The 20,986-nt window shown below is 45.3% G+C and overlaps 1 protein-coding gene across 2 annotated transcripts in view; it reads left to right on the top strand.

Annotated features, from left to right (window-relative positions):
- The window catches only part of ADGRF5 (adhesion G protein-coupled receptor F5), a 57,676-nt gene that overhangs the window by 14,989 nt on the left and 21,701 nt on the right, over positions 1-20,986 (top strand). The window contains exons 3-12 of one of the 2 annotated variants that reach the window (XM_075126377.1): positions 7,653-7,716; positions 8,288-8,455; positions 10,389-10,568; positions 12,440-12,555; positions 14,917-14,975; positions 15,340-15,476; positions 16,132-16,344; positions 16,770-16,985; positions 19,770-19,931; positions 20,101-20,313. In XM_075126377.1, coding sequence (XP_074982478.1) covers positions 7,653-7,716; positions 8,288-8,455; positions 10,389-10,568; positions 12,440-12,555; positions 14,917-14,975; positions 15,340-15,476; positions 16,132-16,344; positions 16,770-16,985; positions 19,770-19,931; positions 20,101-20,313 — 1,528 coding nt within the window. Of the gene's footprint in view, positions 1-7,652; positions 7,717-8,284; positions 8,456-10,388; positions 10,569-12,439; positions 12,556-14,916; positions 14,976-15,339; positions 15,477-16,131; positions 16,345-16,769; positions 16,986-19,769; positions 19,932-20,100; positions 20,314-20,986 lie in introns of both variants that reach the window. The other variant, XM_075126376.1, reaches the window with a different exon arrangement.

Here is a 20,986-nt window from a genome sequence, read left to right as displayed (position 1 = left end):
GCCATGTATCAATCAGAGGCCAGACTAACCTCCTTGTTCCAATAAGAACAATAACTTAGGTGCACCATTTCTTATTGGAACCCTCGGTGAAGTCCTGTCTGAAATACTCCTTGATGTAAAGCCACCCCCTTTGTTGATTTTAGCTCCCTGAAGCCAACCCTGTAAGCCATGTCGTCAGTCGCCCCTCCCTCCATCAGAGCAACGGCAGACAATCGTTCCGCACCTTTTTTCTGTGCGGACGCCATACCAAGGCAAGCATGGAGCTCAGCTCACTTTGGCAATTAGGAGCACATTAAACACAACACGCATTATCCAGCAGTATATGCAGCACCAGAACCTGGCAAAGCGATACCAGGCGAGGAGGCTACGTCAGCGCGGTCACGTGAGTGATCAGGACATGGACACAGATTTCTCTGAAAGCATGGGCCCTGCCAATGCATGCATCATGGTGCTAATGGGGCAGGTTCATGCTGTGGAACACCGATTCTGGGCTCCGGAAACAAGAACAGACTGGTGGGACCGCATAGTGTTGCAGGTCTGGGACAATTCCCAGTGGCTGCAAAACTTTCGCATGCGTAAGGGCACTTTCATGGAACTTTGTGACTTGCTTTCCCCTGCCCTGAAGCGCATGAATACCAAGATGAGAGCAGCCCTCACAGTTGAGAAGCGAGTGGTGATAGCCCTGTGGAAGCTTGCAACGCCAGACAGCTACCGGTCAGTTGGGAATCAATTTGGAGTGGGCAAATCTACTGTTGGGGCTGCTGTGATGCAAGTAGCCCACGCAATCAAAGATCTGCTGATATCAAGGGTAGTGACCCTGGGAAATGTGCAGGTCATAGTGGATGGCTTTGCTGCAATGGGATTCCCTAACTGTGGTGGGGCCATAGACGGAACCCATATCCCTATCTTGGCACCGGAGCACCAAGCTGCCGAGTACATAAACCGCAAGGGGTACTTTTCAATAGTGCTGCAAGCTCTGGTGGATCACAAGGGACGTTTCACCAACATCAACGTGGGATGGCTGGGAAAGGTACATGACGCTCGCATCTTCAGGAACTCTGGTCTGTTTCAAAAGCTGCAGGAAGGGACTTTATTCCCAGACCAGAAAATAACTGTTGGGGATGTTGAAATGCCTATATGTATCCTTGGGGACCCAGCCTACCCCTTAATGCCATGGCTCATGAAGCCGTACACAGGCAGCCTGGACAGTAGTCAGGAGCTGTTCAACTACAGGCTGAGCAAGTGCAGAATGGTGGTAGAATGTGCATTTGGACGTTTAAAGGCGCGCTGGCGCAGTTTACTGACTCGCTTAGACCTCAGCGAAACCAATATTCCCACTGTTATTACTGCTTGCTGTGTGCTCCACAATATCTGTGAGAGTAAGGGGGAGACGTTTATGGCGGGGTGGGAGGTTGAGGCAAATCGCCTGGCTGCTGGTTATGTGCAGCCAGACACCAGGGCAGTTAGAAGAGCACAGGAGGGCGCGGTACGCATCAGAGAAGCTTTGAAAACCAGTTTCATGACTGGCCAGGCTACGGTGTGAAAGTTCTGTTTGTTTCTCTTTGATGAAACCCCCCACTCCTTGGTTCACTCTACTTCCCTGTAAGCTAACCACCCTCCCCTCCTCCCTTCGATCACCGCTTGCAGAGGCAATAAAGTCATTGTTGCTTCACATTCATGCATTCTTTATTCATTCATCACACAAATAGGGGGATGACTACCAAGGTAGCCCAGGAGGGGTGGTGGAGGAGGGAAGGAAAATGCCACACAGCACTTTAAAAGTTTACAACTTGAAAATTTATTGAATGCCAGCCTTCTTTTTTTGGGGCAATCCTCTGTGGCGGAGTGGCTGGTTGGCCGGTGGCCCCCCCACCGCGTTCTTGGGCGTCTGGGTGTGGAGGCTATGGAACTTGGGGAGGAGGGCGGTTGGTTACACAGGGGCTGTAGTGGCAGTCTGTGCTCCAGCTGCCTTTGCTGCAGCTCAACCATACACTGGAGCATACTGGTTTGGTCCTCCAGCAGCCTCAGCATTGAATCCTGCCTCCTCTCATTACGCTGCCGCCACATTTGAGCTTCTTCAGCCCGCCACTTACTCTCTTCAGCCTGCCACTTACTCTCTTCAGCCCGCCACCTCTCCTCCCGGTCATTTTGTGCTTTCCTGCACTCTGACATTATTTGCCTCCATGCATTCGTCTGTGCTCTGTCAGTGCGGGAGGACAGCATGAGCTCGGAGAACATTTCATCTCGAGTGTATTTTTTTTTCTTTCTAATCTTCACTAGCCTCTGCGAAGGAGAAGATCTTGTGATCATTGAAACACATGCAGCTGGTGGAGAGAAAAAAAGGGACAGCGGTATTTAAAAAGACACATTTTATAAAACAGTGGCTACACTCTTTCAGGGTAAACCTTGCTGTTAACATTACATACATAGCACATGTGCTTTCGTTAAAAGGTCGCATTTTGCCTCCCCCCACCACGTGGCTACCCCCTCAAACCCCCCCCCCCCCCATGGCTAACAGCTTGGAACATTTCTGTTCAGCCACAGGCAAACAGCCCAGCAGGAACGGGCTCCTCTGAGTGTCACCCTATTTCAACCAGGTGACCATGAATGATATCTCACTCTCCTGAGGATAACACAGAGAGATAAAGAACGGATGTTGTTTGTACGCCAGCAAACATACACTGCAATGCTTTGTTGTACAATGATTCCCGAGTACGTGTTACTGGTCTGGAGTGGTAAAGTGTCCTACCATGAAGGACGCAATAAGGCTGCCCTCCCCAGAAACCTTTTACAAAGGCTTTGGGAGTACATCCAGGAGAATCGCGAATGCCAAGGCAAAGTAATCCTTTCACATGCTTGCTTTTAAACCATGTATAGTATTTTAAAAGATACACTCACCGGAGGTCCCTTCTCCGCCTGCCGGGTCCAGGAAGCAGCCTTGGGTGGGTTCAGGGGGTACTGGCTCCAGGTCCAGGGTGAGAAACAGTTCCTGGCTGTCAGGAAAACTGGTTTCTCCGCTTGCTTGCTGTGAGCTATCTACAACCTCATCATCATCATCATCATCTTCTTCGTCCCCAAAACCTGCTTCCGTGTTGCCTCCATCTCCATTGAAGGAGTCAAACAACACGCTGGGGTAGTGGTGGCTGAACCCCCTAAAATGGCATGCAGCTCATCATAGAAGCGGCACGTTTGGGGCTCTGACCCGGAGTGGCCGTTCGCCTCTCTGGTTTTCTGGTAGGCTTTCCTCAGCTCCTTAAGTTTCACGCAGCACTGCTTCGGGTCCCTGTTATGGCCTCTGTCCTTCATGCCCTGGGAGATTTTGACAAAGGTTTTGGCATTTTGAAAACTGGAACGGAGTTCTGATAGCACGGATTCCTCTCCCCAAACAGCGATCAGATCCCGTACCTCCCGTTCGGTCCATGCTGGAGCTCTTTTGCGATTCTGGGACTCCATCATGGTCACCTCTGCTGATGAGCTCTGCATGGTCACCTGCAGCTTGCCATGCTGGCCAAACAGGAAATGAGATTCAAAAGTTCGTGGTTCTTTTCCTGTCTACCTGGCCAGTGCATCTGAGTTGAGAGTGCTGTCCAGAGCGGTCACAATGGAGCACTCTGGGAAAGCTCCCGGAGGCCAATACCGTCAAATTGTGTCCACGGTACCCCAAATTCGAGCCGGCAAGGCCGATTTAAGCGCTAATCTACTTGTCAGGGGTGGAGTAAGGAAATCGATTTTAAGAGCCCTTTAAGTCGAAATAAAGGGCTTCATCGTGTGGACGGGTGCAGGTTTACATCGATTTAACACTGCTAAATTCAACCTAAAGTCCTAGTGTAGACCAGGGCCTAGGCTCCTTGCATTGGTGTACAAACATCTTAATTTTTGCTGTTTGGCCTCCCTCACATTCTGTACCCTATTAGGCATGGTCATTCTACAGCCAGTATAACCTATTAGACTGAAATCCACACTGCCCTTCCTCCTTGTATACATTCTCCTACCCACGGCTGTATCCTTTCTTACTTCGTTTTCTTCCCTCACAATGCTAAAATCCAGCGTGGAGGTTACCTGGACATCTCCCAATCATCTCCCGCAAATTCCTAGTTTAAAGCTCTCTTAATCAGTTGTGCCAGCCTCCATCCCAGAAGTCTACTTCCTTCCCTACTCAGATGAAGTCCATCCCGAGAGAACTGTCCTCTGTCCATGAATGCCTCCCAGTGGCCATACATCCCAAAGCCCTCTTTATAGCACCACTGCCTAAGCCATCTGTTGATAGTCATAATCTTGTCACACCTTTGTTGCCCTTCTCTAGGAACAGGCAGAATCCCACTAAAGATCACCTGAGCCTCAATTTCCTTAAGCGTCTTCCCCAGCCTAGCATAGTCTCCCTTAATACTTTCCAGCGAGAATCTAGCCATATCATTTGTTCCGACATGAAGGATAATTAGGGGATTCTTTCCTGCTCCCTTTAGGATCCTTTTCAACCTCAGGTCTACATCCCGTATCTTAGCACCTGGAAGACAGCACACCCTTCTATTCTCTGGATTAGCTCTGGTTACAGGCCTGTCTATTCTTCTCAACAAAGAGTCCCCGATCATATAGACCTGCCTTTTCCTGGTGACGGTGCTATTCTCCAGTCTATCCCCTGTTCCCTCTGGCTGCAAGTTCTTTCCATTCCTATTCTCCCTTGTAATCCTCTTCAACCCATCCTGTATCCTTCTGGGGTTCATATTTGGTGTAGTCTCCATTGACTCTTCCCCTTTTCCTATAGGACTAGCCGCTCTTCTCATCTTTCTTGCCTTTCCACCTTCAGTGACTACCTGCTGAGCCCCTTCTTCATTTTCCAACTCTGCAAACCTGTTCTTAAGCTCTTTTTCTCCTTCACTAGCCCGTCTTTTCCTCTGCATGGTTCTTTTAGTCACATGCTTCCACTGACCACTTTCCTCACCCAGTCTCCCCTCAGAATTCCTCAGTCCTGCTTCCATCTGCAAGTCTGAGCTTTTCCCTTCCGAAACCTCATGTCTTTGCTCCATAATCTGCTCAAACCCCTTTCTAAACTCAACCAGACTTTGCACCTGCATTTCCAAACCTCGGATCTTTTCCTCCATCAGCTCTATCAGACGGCATTTCATGCAGACAAAACTCTTACCAGGTACCCCCTCCAGGATCATGTACATATCGCAGCTTCCACATCCAGTCATCTTCATTGTGTCTTCCACTACATGAGTCACTCCTACTTCTGCCTCTGTATCTGTCATAGCCTTCCCACCTAAATCCTGTTAATCTGGGAAACACAAACCACACCAAAACACCACCACCCACAGCAAACTCAAACCCCAAACAAGCACCACAAGACAAACTCCCCTTACAAATTCCCACTGAAACTCCCCTGTTTACAGCTCTGTTTGCTAGCTCCTGTGCCGCTATGCCTCTCACAAAGGTGGAGTTATTAAGGGTACGTCTACACTAGAAATGTAAGTTGACCTATATTAGGTTGACTTAAAGCCACAGCAATAATTACTGCCGTGGTGCATGTCCACACTGCCCTCCTTGGGTCAGTGGTGCGCATCCTCACCAGGGGCGCTTCCGCTGACCTAAGAGGGGCAGTGTGTGGAGCTGAGAGGTGGGTCTCTCAGCTCTGTTGGCAGCTCCCTGCCAGGAGCCCTGCAGCCCCGCAGGCTCACAGGCTCCCAGTGGGCTGCCCCCCTTCCACTTGCTGGGAGTGGGGAAAGCCACCCGGGGCTTCTCACCCCCAGAAAGCATGGTCCAGCTGCTCTGGCTCCTCCCACCCAGCCTTCTCCCTGGGGAGCAGGGCAGCATCAGCAATTTCACAGCTTGGTGAGCCATGAAATTGACAAGGCTGCCCAGCTGGCGGGAGGTTGGGGGGGGTGGTAGAGAAACCAGTGGGGCTCCCACCGTGAAATTGACAAGACAGCCAACAGCCAATGTAAGGGACACAGTGTCTAACAGACATTGCATCGCCCTAACTACACCAACATAAGGCTTACGCCTCATGGAGGTGGAGTTATTATGTCAGTGTAGGAGGGCACTTACATGGACAGGAGCAAGGCTGTAATGTAGACACTGAAATAATTAGGTCGACATAAACTGCCTTATGTTGACCTAACTGTGTAGTGTAGATCAGCCCTCAGTTGACATAGCAGGCAAGTTACGACAGCAGGAGGGACCTTGTAGTGTAGACACTGACATTAGGTCAACGTAGGCTACCTTACATTGCCCTAACTCTGTAGTGTAGACCAGGCCTCAAAGGTCCTACAGCAGGATCAGTCCTAACACATCTTCTGAATCCATAGCCCAAGGGAGACTCGGTGGGAGGATCTCATAGGCAGCGTCTTCTTGCTTGATCCACATGCTCCCCTAGCAGCTTAGACAAATGACTGTTTGCGTTTCAAACTCTCATGGCCAAATGTTAAAGTGGCAAGAGGTAGGATAGTGCAGTGGTTAGGACACTAGCCTGGGACTTTGGCAACCCTGTATTCAATTGCCTCCTCTACCGGAGGCTTCCAGTGTGACCTTGTTTAAGTCACTTAGTGTCTCTGTGCCTCAACTCCCCACTGGTAAAATGCTGGTACCTCATGGGCTGTTGTAAGGAGAAATCCATTAAAGATTGGGAGGTGCTCAGATACCAGAACCGTAGAAGAACCTTAGAAAAATAAGTGGGGAGGCTTATTTTGAAGTTCTGTAACCCTAAGTTGACATCTTTCACCCAATTTTGTCCCTAGAGTGCGGGTACAGCCTTCCCTACTGTTCTGCTTTCACAAAGCTTCCAGGTGATGGACAGGAGCTGGTTTGAGCTGATCTGTAATAAAAATGAGATGGGATTCTGTGTGTTGGTTGTCTCTCATTGTCTGACAGTCTGGAGGCTCTCAGGTTACAAAACAACAACTCTTGCATGGTTGCTCATAGTTGCAATATCCCTTTAATAAACATTTCCATTGATAGTGCACATATAATTATGAGCCCAGCCCTCCTTGTAGTGAGGCCAATGAGTTTTGCCATCAATTTTAATGAGAGCAGGAGCAAGCCTACTCACATTGACCTTTTAATACATAGTATTACTTTGCTATCAGAAATCATGATGACCAAAAATGATCTAAGATTTACCTACAAAAAATGGGTTAAATTATCATGAGAGTAAAATGAATGGACCCTTCAATATAATCACATAGTGAGTAACAGCATGATCTTATTACTGTAACCCTTGTCACTCCTTGCCCCATCCCCCCGATTGTGTGGTACTGTCATTGGTCATGTCACGTTTAAAATTAGATTGTGAACTCTTTGAGACAGGGATAATTTCCATGTATCCATTCTATAAAGTATGTATGTATAAAGTCTTTGGACTCAAGCATCTTAGAAGCCTTGTGCTGGGCCTCTGCAGAGGAGTGAATTTCACCCTGGGACACACTTATGGGGAGTGTACAAGTAATCAGTAATAACAAGAAGAAAATAAGGAGATGTAAGTGCATTAGCATGAAATCACTGGCTGCTTTTGACCTGTGTCAGCATGTACAAAAGATGATGGACCAAACTCTTAGCTGGTACAAACTGGCAGAGTTCAATTGTCCTCTCAGTTTTCACCAGCTCAGGTATAATAAATAAAATAAAATAAAGCTCATACAACTGCCTTCTTTTTTCAGCCTGGCAGCAAAAATGGAATAGAAGAGAACATCCCAACAGACCTGCACAGGCAGAAGCGACGGGGTATGTTAACACTGGCGTTACAGCAGGTTTCCTTTAGGTAGCAGGGGAACAGGTCTCTTGGGTCATTCCTAGACATAGCGAGTGGCAATGATCAAGCATGTGAATCACTGTGGTGCAAACCTGTGGCCAATCAAAGATGAAAGTGTCTGAACACATTTTACTATGTAGCTCCTCCCCTGAGGAATGGCTTATGCCACCTCCCTTTTCTATCCTTGGTCACTTGGTGTATATCTCCACTGCACACTAAGGGCATGTCTACGCTACAGCCCTAAGTCGACCTATGTTCAGTTAACTTTCAGCCACCACACTAATTAATTTATATCCACATTCCCCTCCTCATGTCGGTGGGCGTGTCCACATCAGGAGCGCGTCCACCAACTGAAGAGAGGCAGTGTGGGGGGACTGAGAGCTCTTCATGTAGCTCCTCGCCTGAAGCCCAGCTGCCACCTTGGCTCTTGGCTCAGTGAAGCCTCTCATTAGCTCTTGTTGAATAGACAGCACAGGTGCTAGTCTGGAAGTCTTCAGTTATTATCATAAACCCTAACACATCCATCCTTTTTCTTTTCAGTAGCTGCACTTGGCTTTTCTCCTGTGGACTACAAGGTTGACATTGAGATCATTTCTACAGATTCATCTCTCTTGGAATCCCTCAAAGATTATTTCAAGAATCTTAGTTTTCCAGTCATAATAAACACCTCAGATGCAGCAATGAACATTTCAAGCCTCAATATTACTACAGGTGAGTAGGTCTTTTGATGTCCTGCACGATGCAGTGGCTTGTCAATAATTCTATTGCCTTCACATTTTCACATAGCGATCAGTGAACACGTAACGCCGACAGACTCCACTTGTCAGCGGGCAGGATTAAACCTGAGACCGTTGAAGCTTAGCATATGAGCCTCTACTGCATGAACTAAAAGCCATATGGCTCTTAGCTAGCTAAGGCTGTAGTAGACTCATCAATCTCTAGCAGGGCTAGGTGCCACTAGAGGGGGACAGAGCCTAGCTTACAAATCCAGAGCTGTCTCTGTTACCTACTGAGTGGGAAGGACCCAGCAAGACAGAAAAATTCATAGATAACAGCACTTTCTGGTCTTTGCATTCCACACCTCTCCTTCTTACAAAACACTGATATTAGGAGAGGCCTGAATGCTTCTCTGTGCCGAAGGAAGGGAGGGAGCCTGAGAAACCCTCTGCTAAAATGTTCTGCTATGGCTTTATTACCACAATAATAATAGCAGTCTGATTTACTTTTATGTTTCAGGAAGCTGCAGCGCTGATTTTCAAAGTGTTTACTTTCTTCTAATGACATTTGGAATGTAAATCACTCTAAGAGGCTATGCTTTGTCCCTAGCATGTGGACACACACTTCATGGGCTAATTTTCTTTCTGATATAATTCCAAAGGACATTATTAAAGGGCAAAGAATTGAAGAACCTTTATTTTTCCACTTGTTGTTATACAAAATTGCAGCTATATAGTATTCTGAATAGTTAAAATATGAAACAATATATAAACACCACATGTATTTACAAAAGTTCAGGACCTGTTTTTTTTTTTATTTAAATCGCTGATCCAGGAGCAGTGGAAGGATGTGCGTACTGGTTCTAAACACGTGTGTTCATCTTGCCAAGTGTTTCTTGTCTGTGAGCTAGTTTATTCAAAACATTTTGTCAATACTTCATGCTATGTCATTGAAAGTTAACTTTGATTTAGCAGCCAGTGTCTCATAAACAGTAAGAAAATGGGTTTATGCTGTTTGAAAACTAGGACTTAAAGATTTTAGATGATATGAAGTATATGTGTCAACAGCATTTTTCTGATAGTGCCCTTTGAAATGACATTGCATTCTAAAGTTCAAGATAGCAATCAGAATGGGGTCATTTTATGGTTCAGTCTCACTCGAAACAAACACTGCAACACGTAATTGAAACCAGTTTTGATGCTATGCGGTGTTTGCTTTTAGCCCAGTAGTTTATGAAATCTCTGACTGCAATATCCTTGCTATCATAGATCAGCAGGGCTATTTCAACACTCTGATCCAAGACTAAACACAAGAAACCCAAGAGATTGGAACAGGGTAATTTTCAGTCCATGCTCTATATTTAAAAAAAAACTCTTAGGCCTGGTCTACACTAGAGGGGAGGAGCGATCTAAGTTATGCAAATTCAGCCACGTGAATAACGTAGCTGAAGTCAATGTTCTTAGATCTACTCACCGTGGTGTCTTCACTGCAGTGAGTCGAGAGCTGATGCTCTCCCGTCGACTCCGCCTGCGCCTCTCGCTCCGGTGGAGTACCGGAGTCGACAGGAGAGCGCTCGGCGGTCAATTTATCATGTCTAGACTAGACGCGATAAATCAACCCCTGCTGGATCGATCGCTGCCCGCCTATCCAGCGGGTAGTATAGACAAGCCCTTAGAGTAATGAATCAAACTTAGCCCCTAATGAGAGTATCACCACCTCTTATTTAGCTGCTCATGATTCATATAACAGGATTCTCAGGGCATTAGATACTCAGGCTTCTATCTTGCTAGTGAACATCTAAGATGCACAGCATATTGTATAAACTTTTGCATACACATCCAGTAGGGTAAATATACTTAAGGGAAAAATATTATGAAAAATATTATGAATAATGCATCATTACCACAGACTTTCTATTTTATACTAGTATGCAGTCTCATCAGTAATAATGAGACCCATTGTTCTTGTGAAAGTGGGTACGGATGGCCAGCTGCAGTGTGCAGTGCCAAGTCAATCTGTCCTGGTACCGTCCCAACACAAGAGGAGATCTGTGACTGTATCACAGAGTTGCCTTCTCAAGGACCCTATTGTCAGCTTCAGCCTGGAGGTAAGTTGCGCTTAGTAGCATATGGTATGAAATTTAATCAGGAGAGAGAGTGATCTTTACACATCAGTGGGGCTGGCTAAAATGTGACTCATGGACCAAGCACAATACTTTGGGGACTACTGTAGCTGTTATTTTTAATAGGAAAGTGTTTCCTGCGAATTACATGTCCTAGCATGCAAAGCTCCAAGTGGCCCCATTCAGATCATGGTGCAATCTTGCCAACACTCATGATTTTATCATGAATCTCAGGCTCTTTAGTGACAGATTTTAGAGGGGTAGCCATGTTAGTCTGTATCAGTAAAAACAACGAGGACTTCTTGTGGCACCTTAGAGACTAACACATTTATTTGGGCATGAAGCAGGTTATATCCCACGAAAGCTTATGCCCAAATAAATTTGCTAGTCTCTAAGGTGCCACAAGGACTCTTCATTCTTTTTAGGCTATTTAGTGTTTTTTTTATAGTTCCAGCTTCTTGCAGCAGGTAGATTATGTGGTAATGTCAGCTTTCATTACAAAAAGTAAATTTGTAGTCCTTGTGGTTACAGAGGAAAGCTTGAAAATGAGACCAGAGTGTGCCCTAAATGCTCAAAAAACCCAGAAGGCAAACAAGAAGAACCCAATGTTTATCTATAAATATATCAGCGGGATAAATACCGGAGAGGGAGAGGAATTATTTAAGCTCAGTACCAATGTGGACACGAACAAATGGATATAAACTGGCCATTGGGAAGTTTAGACTTGAAATTAGACAAACATTTCTAACTATCAGAGGAGTGAAGTTCTGGAATAGCCTTCCAAGGGAAGCAGTGGGGGCAAAAGACCTATCTGGCTTTAAGATTAAACTCAATAAGTTTATGGAGGAGATGGTATGATGGGATAACATGATTTTGGCAATTAACTGATCTTTAAATATTCATGGTAAATAGGCCCAATGGCCTGTGATGGGATGTTAGATGGGGCGGGATCTGAGTTACTACAGAAAATTCTTCCTTTGGTATCTGGCTGGTGAATCTTGCCATATGCTCAGGGTTCACCTGATCGCCACATTTGGGGTCGGGAAGGAATTTTCCTCCAGGGCAGATTGGAAGAGACCCTGGAGGTTTTTTGCCTTCCTCTGTAGCATGGGCACGGGTCACTTGCTGGAGGATTCTCTGCTCCTTGAAGTCTTTAAACCACGACTTGAGGACTTCAATAGTTCAGACATAGGTGAGAGGTTTTTCGCAGGAGTGGGTGGGTGAGATTCTGTGGCCTGCGTTGTGCAGGAGGTCAGACTAGATGATCATAATGGTCCCTTCTGACCTAAATATCTATGAATCTATGAATCTTTTTCAATTTCATGATTTGTAAGCCAATCTCATCTCCAGATCCAGAATAACCCCAAAGTTTGGAAATGTTCAGATCCAGGGTGTGGTTCAATCCCTTATGAAAACAGGAGCTATTTGAGATATATGGAGCTATATCTAAGGGCTTGTCTATGTGGGACATTACTGTACTGCAAGCCAAGGTGTAAATCTACAGTGTGCCAGCTTGCCCTACTTCTCATGTGTATACTGCTACAGCACACTACAAACCCTGGAGGACACGTTGACTTACTATGCTTTACACGTCGTAGTAGCCAAAGTGCATCTCAGTGCACTGTAGCAGTGTCCACACAAGACATTGCTATACAGCAAGCTAATGTGCGGTAGCTTCACACCCAAGCTTGCTATGCGGAAACATCCCATGTAGACAATCCATAGGTCTGAATTTCAAACATTCCAAAGGTTCAGATGTGTCTGGATCCAGAGTTCTGTTTGGGGCAGACCTCACTTTGAAAGAATTTGATTGTGAATATTTTCTTGTTCAAAGTAGTTTTGTTTTCTTGCTGCAGGCATTGCTACCATCACATTAAAATTATCAGTCAGACTTGGTGTAGTTTTCCAGGATACTCTCAAGAATTCCTCTTCTGAACTGTATAAGACATACGAAAAAGACTTGGAGAATGCAGTACGTCTTTGGCTTTTAAAAACAATCTAATTTGCAGAACCATTGTCTATACAATCTGTGGGCTGTTCATGTCCAAATGAGTGTGGGTTGCTTGTGGGATGAGTGATGGGAACATCTTTCGTAGGTAGGTGGGAAAGAAGGAAGACACTACTGCACTGGTTGATGCTAAGGGAGTTCACAACAAATCTGTAAGATGTACAAAAGACCAGCAATCAGGGAACATACTCCGGCTTTGGTCAGACATAATAATAGTGAAACCTAGCTCTTATCCGACCCTTTTCATCTGTAGATCTCAGAGCACTTCACAAAGGAGGTCAGAGTCATTATGACCATTTTACAGATAGGGAAACTGAAGCATACAGAGATGAGGCGTCTTGGCCAAAGTCACACAGAAGCAGAGCTAGGAATAGAAATTAGGTCTCCTGAAACCTAGTCCAGTGTTCTATCAGCTAAGCCACTCTATCTGCCCTTGACATATGTATGGTGACTGGTAATGGATGACAGCGCCTTTCACATTTGATGTATTCTGCTGGTTTGGATGATCCCTAGCTTGGTCCAGTGGCAGAGACGAGGGCCAAGTCCCAATGTCCCAATCCAGAATAACACAAAGTTTGAAAGAGTTCAGAGCCAGGGCTTTCTTCCAACCCCTTATGAAGACAAAGGCCATTTGAAACATTCAGCTCCAAATCCGCATTTGCATTTCAAACAACCCAATGGTTTGGGTGTGTTTGGATCCAGAGTTTTATTTGGTGCAGGGACTGAATGTTGTTTAGTGGCTTATAGAAGTCAGTTAATGGTCTCTCATCGGGGAGGCCCATGTCTCCACCTCTGTGCTGCTAGTTTTAGGCATGGCAGCATGGGTAAAGCTCATAGGCACCGACTCTGTGGGTGCTCTGGGGCTGGAGCACCCATGGAAAAAACAGTGGGTGCTCAGCACACACCAGCAGTCCCCCGATCAGCTCCTCCCTCCAGCGCCTCCCACCCACCAGCGGCCCTGCTGATCAGCACTCCCCCCTCCCTCCCAGTGCCTCTCGCCCGCTGCTGTCAGCTGTTCAGTGGCATGCAGGAGGCGCTGGGGGGAGAAGGAGGCGTGAGAGTGGGGCGCTCTCAGGGGAGGGGACGGAATGGGGCAAAGCAGGGCTGGGAAGAGGTGGGGCCAGGTGGGGGCTTGTGGGAAGGGGTGGAGTGCAGGGGCTGGGGCAGAGCGGGGGGTTGAGCACACCCCCCCTTCCCCCTCCCCGCAGCTTAGAAAGACAGCGCTTCTGGTAAAGCTAGCAGGTGTGCCTACCAAAGCTGCAGTCATGTCTCGGATTGCCGTGTAGAAATATCCGAAGTCAGCACTGAGCCAGTGCCCCGGCATGGTGCAAGGAAACACTGCACAGCCAGAGGTGCCACCTTCCAGAAGAGAGATAAAATGGAGGTCCCAGTGAATGAAAGGTCTAATGAAACTTTTCACAAGAGTAGAACTATTAATTCGAGTCAAATTCCAGTCTGGGCAGGTACCTTCAGCCTCCCTACAATGGTGGCCTACAGTTTCAGTTGGAGAAGTTGCTCTTCCCTTCTCCTCCTGAAAAGCTTAGTATAGTGTTGCTGGTGCCAAGTGATGGCATTTAATAGAATGTCAAATTATTCGTATAGGGCCAGGAAGCACGGCCCAGTGATTAGGGCACTATCCTGAACCGGGCTTCAAGTCCCTGCTCTTCCACAGACTGCCTGTGTGACCTTGGGCAAGTCACTTAGCACCTGATTTTTTAAAGGTATTTAGGCTCCTAAAAATGCAGCTAGGCACCTGGTGTGATTTTCAGAAGCACTTAGGTGCCCAATTCCCATTGAAATCAGTACTTTTGGAAAGACCATTAGGCACCTATCTGCACCTTGAGGAACCTAAATACCTGTAAAGGTCTGGCCTTTAGCTTCTCTGTGCCTCAGTTTCCTGTCTGTCCAATGGAGATAATAGCACTTGCTACCTCCTGGGGTCGCTCTGAGGATAAATACATTAAAGACTCTGATACGACAGTAATGCAGGCCGCATAAACACATAAGGCAGATAGAGAAGGCCGGTTCCTGCTCCCATTGGGAATCTATGGCAAAATTCCTATCGACTTCATTTATGTAGATCTACAATAAAGTGGTTATAGGGATCTTTCAGGATAACGGGGACTAAAAATGTCAGATTATTTGTCCTCATGCTAATCTCCATCACAGAGTGTAAGTGAAAAGAGTCTCGGGCCCACTGTATCAGAGCTTACATTCCGCGTTCCTATTTGCTGAAATCAAGCCCGCTCTTCAGTTACCAACGAATGACTTCCAGCAAAAATGTCCAGAGGGTTCACATGGCACAATATATTTCTTCCTTTTCAGTTTACAGCTAGCTACAAATCTTTGCCTGGCTTCGTATCAGCAAGAGTCACCAGTTTCAGGTAAGGAAACCGCCTTTGGGTTGTTTTTCTTTTTCAGAAGATGTGAGCCCTTCTTTCTTCTTGTTGTTTTTCCCCCTTTCAGGAGACACAAAACGAGGCATAGGAATGAGATGGCCCACAGTTACTGTGGTTGGAATCCATACACAGCATTGGGATAATAGTATGACAGGCCCACTAAAACACAAACAAATGGAATTCCCCTAAATGAGTGTGAATATGAAGCATTGTGGGTGAAATTCATCCCTGTGCGTATGTCTGTGCAGCACTTTTAGCTCTCAAAATAGGGCCAAATTCATCCATACAGTGCCAGGTATTAGTACATTCTTGAATCAAAACTCTTTTTTAAATTCTTGGCTCTGTTTAGGGCTGGAAGTGTTATTGTGGACTATGAGATCAAAGCTGCCCCAGCAACAGTCTCCCAAATCAAAAGTGCCAGCAGAAACATTCAACACTCGCTAGATGCATCATATATGTTAATCCCTGATTCATTAGAAATAACAGGTAAGATTTAAGCTCTATTATGCATGCTATGAATTTGCTTTAAAGTTTGTGAACAATCGTTTGTAATACAAACAATAACAGTAACAACCATTTGTAGAGCTGCCTAACACTACTGAACACTTGAGACCAGACTTTCAAAACAGCTCAGCTCCCATGGAGGAAATGAACGAGCCAGTTGTCCTACACTGTGCTGCATCGCATCTCCTATTGACAACAAGAACCCTGTCACCACAGCAATGAAGCCCAAGCTAGCCTCTCCCAGAGAGATAAATTGAACATTGTATTGTTCATTGCAAGGGATCAATGAGGCAAGACGTTACAAACCAAGGCCCATCGGAATTGAGGCTGCTCAACATCTCAGGCCCCAAGCACCTGTCCACTCTTTGCACATTGCAAATCTCACAGCTCCTGTAATGAGAGCTGAGGTTTGCACTAGTGTTCTTGACTAGAATTTCCACTCTGCTGTTGGGCAGCGTGTTATGCACCAGTCATCTGCATAGCTGATGCCCTGCACCCCAGAGGTGGCTGCATATCATTGACACCGAATGTGTATAATTTGTGAAATGCTTTGAGATGGGAGGCACTAGGTAAATGTCAGCTGAAGTAATAAAATAAATAAATAAATACTACTACAGGTTTCTCTTTGCCTTTCCAGGTCAAACCAACGTCTCTGTGTCCCCTGAGGACATTTTCCAGGGGGATACAGTAATAATGAATTGTAAGACATGGGTGGATACAGGGAACGTGACCTGGTATCATTCTGGACATGAAATCTTGAATAGCATCCGGCATTCAATACGTACAATAACTATAGAAGAAATTACAAAGTCAGTTCTGGAAATTACCAGTGTTACACAGCATGATACTGGTACGATTGTGTCCCTCTTGCAAAATCTGTATATGGAAGTGTATTGTTTACAATAGGCAAAGGAACAAAGAAGAATGCAATGATTCTATTTATTTAAAACAGAAGGGCAAATGCACCTTTCCCCCCATCATTTTCCTATGACTTTCTTTAATGAATTAGCTTCTGAATGGTGATGCCAGCAGAGTGCATTTATTATATTATAATAAAAAGTAACAGCTTAGAGTTCCATAGCAAATTAAATTGTTAATGTTTGGAGACCCCTTTGAAAAGAGGTGATATATTAGAGCTCAGTATTAAGGAGCCAGGTAACATGGACTGGACTGGGAGGTTAGGTCTAGTGGGTGAATAGCTGAATCTATTTTTCATTGCTTTAGGGGATTAAGGCAGAATGAGTTCTCAGCAGTAATATTGTATTTCCTTTACAGGTCCTTATACTTGTGTTTTCATGAGCAGCAGTGCGGACTACTCATTGTCATTTAAAGAAACACAAAATATAACAGTAGCTCCAATAAACGTTGTACAATCAGGAGACACTGAAGTTGTATGTGACGGTACCAAAGTAACGCTGAGCTGCTGCGTTGATGGAAATATACAATACTTTACTACTAACTGGAGACCAAATAGAGCAACAAATATTTTGGGTAAGACAGAAAATATTCAGTCTCACATACTATGGGCCAGTTTTTTCCTAAATCTCTCCTCCTAATTTGCAGCTAAAAAGAGGCACATGCAGCTGTTTCATGCACAGAAGGGCCATATCCTCGGGGACTCCCCAGATGCTTAGACCACAAGTCAGCGGGTGCTGTGCCAAGCCAAGATGAAGTTCCCACTTGCATTGTCTTAGTGCCACTGTAGCCATTGCTGTGCACTGTTAGAGCCGCGTGAGGGCTGCTCTAACTTCTGCCACCCCATAACTGCCACAGAGAGCTGGAAACCTATCCCAGGATCAGTGCAGCCTGCTGATATCTAGTCATCTTTCAGAAAGTGCATCTCCCCCTTTTCCTGCTTTGTTGACAGCAAGGTGGGTATGAGGTGTAGAAGTCCCTTTATTGGTTGTCCACAACTTCAGGGTCACCCTTATACTGAGAGTACCTTCCATGGGCCATGTACTCAGCTTTGGCAAGCAAACGGTGTGGCACAAAACAGCTGCAGCACAGCTAAAGATTGGGGCCAAAACCCCACATGCAAGTGTGAACTGTCCTGTGCAAAATGAATCATGCTTGGTATTAAAGTTCCATTTCAAATGGATTTATAAATAATGAATAGACGTGTATAGCATAAACATGCTACAGACACCAGCAGAACATGGTATAGATTTGTATAAGCACATCAGTAGGTGGTGTTATAAATGGTTGTAAGTCTTAAGCAACCAGTTGCCCTTTTGGACTCTATAACAACCTATAGCAAAGGAGTAACCATTTATTAAAACACCTATTAATCATTTACTAGCCTTTTATTAACTGTATAGAAATGGAACTTTAATATGAAGTATGACGGCAAACTAAGTAACTGTAAATGCACAAAGGTACATAAGAACATCCATACTGGGTCAGACCAAAGGTCCATCTGACCCAGTATCCTGTCTTCTGACAGTGGCTAATGCCAGGTGCCCCAGAGGGAATGAACAGAACAGTGATCATCAAGTGATCCATTCCCTGTCGCCCATTCCCAGCTTCTGGCAAACAGAGACTAGGGACACCATCCCTGTCCATCCTGCCTAATAGCCACTGATGAACCTATCCTCCATGAACTAAACTAGTTCTTTTTTGAACCCTGTTATAGTCTTGGCCTTCACAACATCCTCTGGCAAGGAGTTCCACCGGTTGACTATGTATTGTATGAAAAATACTTCCTTTTGTTTGTTTTAAACCTGCTGCCTATTAATTTCATTTGGTGACCCCTAGTTCTTGTGTTATGAGAAGGACTAAATAACACTTCCTTATTTACTTTCTCCACACCAGTCATGATTTTATAGACATCTATCATCTCCTCCCTTAGTCGTCTTTTTTCCAAGCTGAAAAGTCCCAGTCTTATTAATCTCTCCTCATATGGCAGACGGTCCATACCCCTACTCATTATTGGTTGCAATTTTCTGAACCTTTTCCAATTCCAATGTATCTTTTTTGAGATGGGGTGACCACATCTCCATGCACTATTCAAGATGTGGGCATACCATGGATTTATATAGAGGCAATATAATATATTCTGTCTTATTATCCATCCCTTTCGTAATGATTCCCAACATTCTGTTAGCTTTTTTGACTGCCGCTGCACATTGAGTGGATGTTTTCAGAGAACTATCCACAGTGATTCCAAGATCTCTTTCTTGAATGGTAACAGCTAATTTAGACCCTATCATTTTATATGTATAGTTGGAAGCATGTGGACAAGGGGATCCAGTGGATATAGTGTATTTAGATTTTCAGAAAGCCTTTGACAAGGTCCCTCACCAAAGGCTATTAAGCAAAGTAAGCAGTCATGAGATAAGAAGGAAGGACCTCTCATGGATTTGGAACTGGTTAAAAGATAGGAAACAAAGGGTAGGAATAAATGGTCAGTTTTCAGAATGGAGAGAGGTAAATAGTGGTGTCCCCCTGGGGTCTACACTGGGCCCAGTCTTGTTGACCTCCTCAAAGAATTGCACTTGGACCCAGGGATTTATGCGCTTGTGAATTACTCAGACATACAGAGTGAAATCCTGGCCCACTGAAGTCAATGGGACTTTTGCCTTTGACTTCTGTGGGGTCAGGATTTCGACCATGAGTTTTGCCTGCACAATAGATGCGCACTCAGATTCTGTGTATGTGATTTAGACAGGCAGTTTTGGTAAATTTGCCCCATTATGTCTAACCCTCTTCTCTTGACATCCAAAATACAGTTACAGGGTGGCCCTTAAAAATGTTAGTTTCCCCTAAGATAAATAGATGAGTTTAATATTTGCAGTATCTCTTTGTACTTTCCACTGCTTACTGTAAGAAACACCTTGAATCTGCCAATACTGAGAGTATCTGACTCCAAATACTTCTCTCAGGCCTGAATCTGAAACCGTTATTCACAGTGACTTGTCCTCACTCACCCAAACAGTGCTATTGGACTCAGTGGGATTACTCGTGGGAGTATGTGCTGCTCAGCATGAGTAAGGATTGTAGAACTGGGCCAATGGGTGTCTTAGGTAATTGGCAAGTATTAAGAGCCACCTCCATATGGCCACTTTGGCCCAATCCTGAAGTCCTTACGAGGCCACTGTGAGTTTTGCCCAAGTAAAGGCTGAATGTGGACTTCAGGGTGGGTAAGTTTACAATGTCTCACTGTCAAAACTTGTGCCTACACCTAGGGTTTGCATAGGTAGGACAAGTCCTGTATCTACAGGCTTTACTTGTGGTTGAGGTAGACTGACAGCTCTGGGATTGTTTATTTCAATACAGGAACCGTCAGTTTCACTCCAAACTGTACTGAGTACACTCTCCAAGCCAATCAGTCTCAGTGCCCAAACAAGTCTGACCCTGAGATAACGTACATGTGTGATCTGAGCACAGGGCACGGCGCCCTCAGAAGCAAAGCCATCAAAGTGACGTATTTACGAGTAGGTAAGGAGCCTTTGCAGAATGCTGATAGAATCTGATTGCACATTGCTGAGTGTAAGTGCCTTGGGCAGGGACTGTGTCTCTGTTCTCTCCATATGGCACCCTGCCTACCTATTGGGCCACATGCAAATGACAAATAACAATAATGTGTCATTTATCTTATATTTTTCAGCAAATGTAGAAATATCTTCAAACACAAAAGCTCAAGTTTCTCAGGGACACAGTTTTTCTCTAACATGCACCAGCAAAGTGAGCAATTGCAATAATGTCACCTGGCAAATCCAGTCTCAAATTATAGACTCGGGACTGTACCTCTGTAACTTGGAATCCCCAAGCAATGTGAGGTCCGTGCTCACAGTGAAGGCTGCCACTCAGGCCTGGAATGGTAAGTGAAGGCGTCGCATCACTGTGTGTTTCGGTCAGAATGACAAGATGGGTGACATTACCAATCATTTGAAAATTAGAACTTCACCTAAGTCCCCATCCTGCAAGACACTTAAACCCATGCACAGCTTTGATCACACAAGTGCTCCCATTGAAATCAATAGAACAGGGGTTAGAACTTGGCATCTCCCAGGTGGATGCCTTAACCAGCAGGCTATATTGTCAGTCTCATGGTCTGTCTCCGGCACAATTAATATTTAAGTATTTCATACAAAGTGGAACAGCTTCAAGAAGAGAGATGGAGAGAACCAACCCCAGAGGTTAGGACGCTCAACTGAGAGGTAGGAGACCTGGGTCCAAGTTCCTCCTCCAAAGCAGGCAGAGTGGGGATTAGAATCTGTCTTTCACATCCTTCATGAGTACTCCAGCTATTGCATATAAAGGGAGCACCACCAGCTCCTTCTCCAGCTGTGTTTTGAGCAGTGCACAATCCAGTAGGCATCTACTAACCTGGCTGTTGTGCTTGAGTGTTTGCAGGGATGCTCCTGATCTGGGTCGTTGTTTTACCTTTCCTGCTCGGTGTCTTTAGCAATCCTTTTTGATCTATCTCCATAGCAAGTAAGCCTCCATAAACAACCACACAGAGACATATACCATATTCATAAAAATGTCAT

The sequence above is a fragment of the Caretta caretta genome, chromosome 3 (assembly GCF_965140235.1).
Source record: "Caretta caretta isolate rCarCar2 chromosome 3, rCarCar1.hap1, whole genome shotgun sequence".
NCBI lineage: Eukaryota > Metazoa > Chordata > Testudines > Cheloniidae > Caretta > Caretta caretta.
Note: the sequence above shows the minus strand (reverse complement) of the source record. Positions and strands in the feature narration are given on the sequence as shown.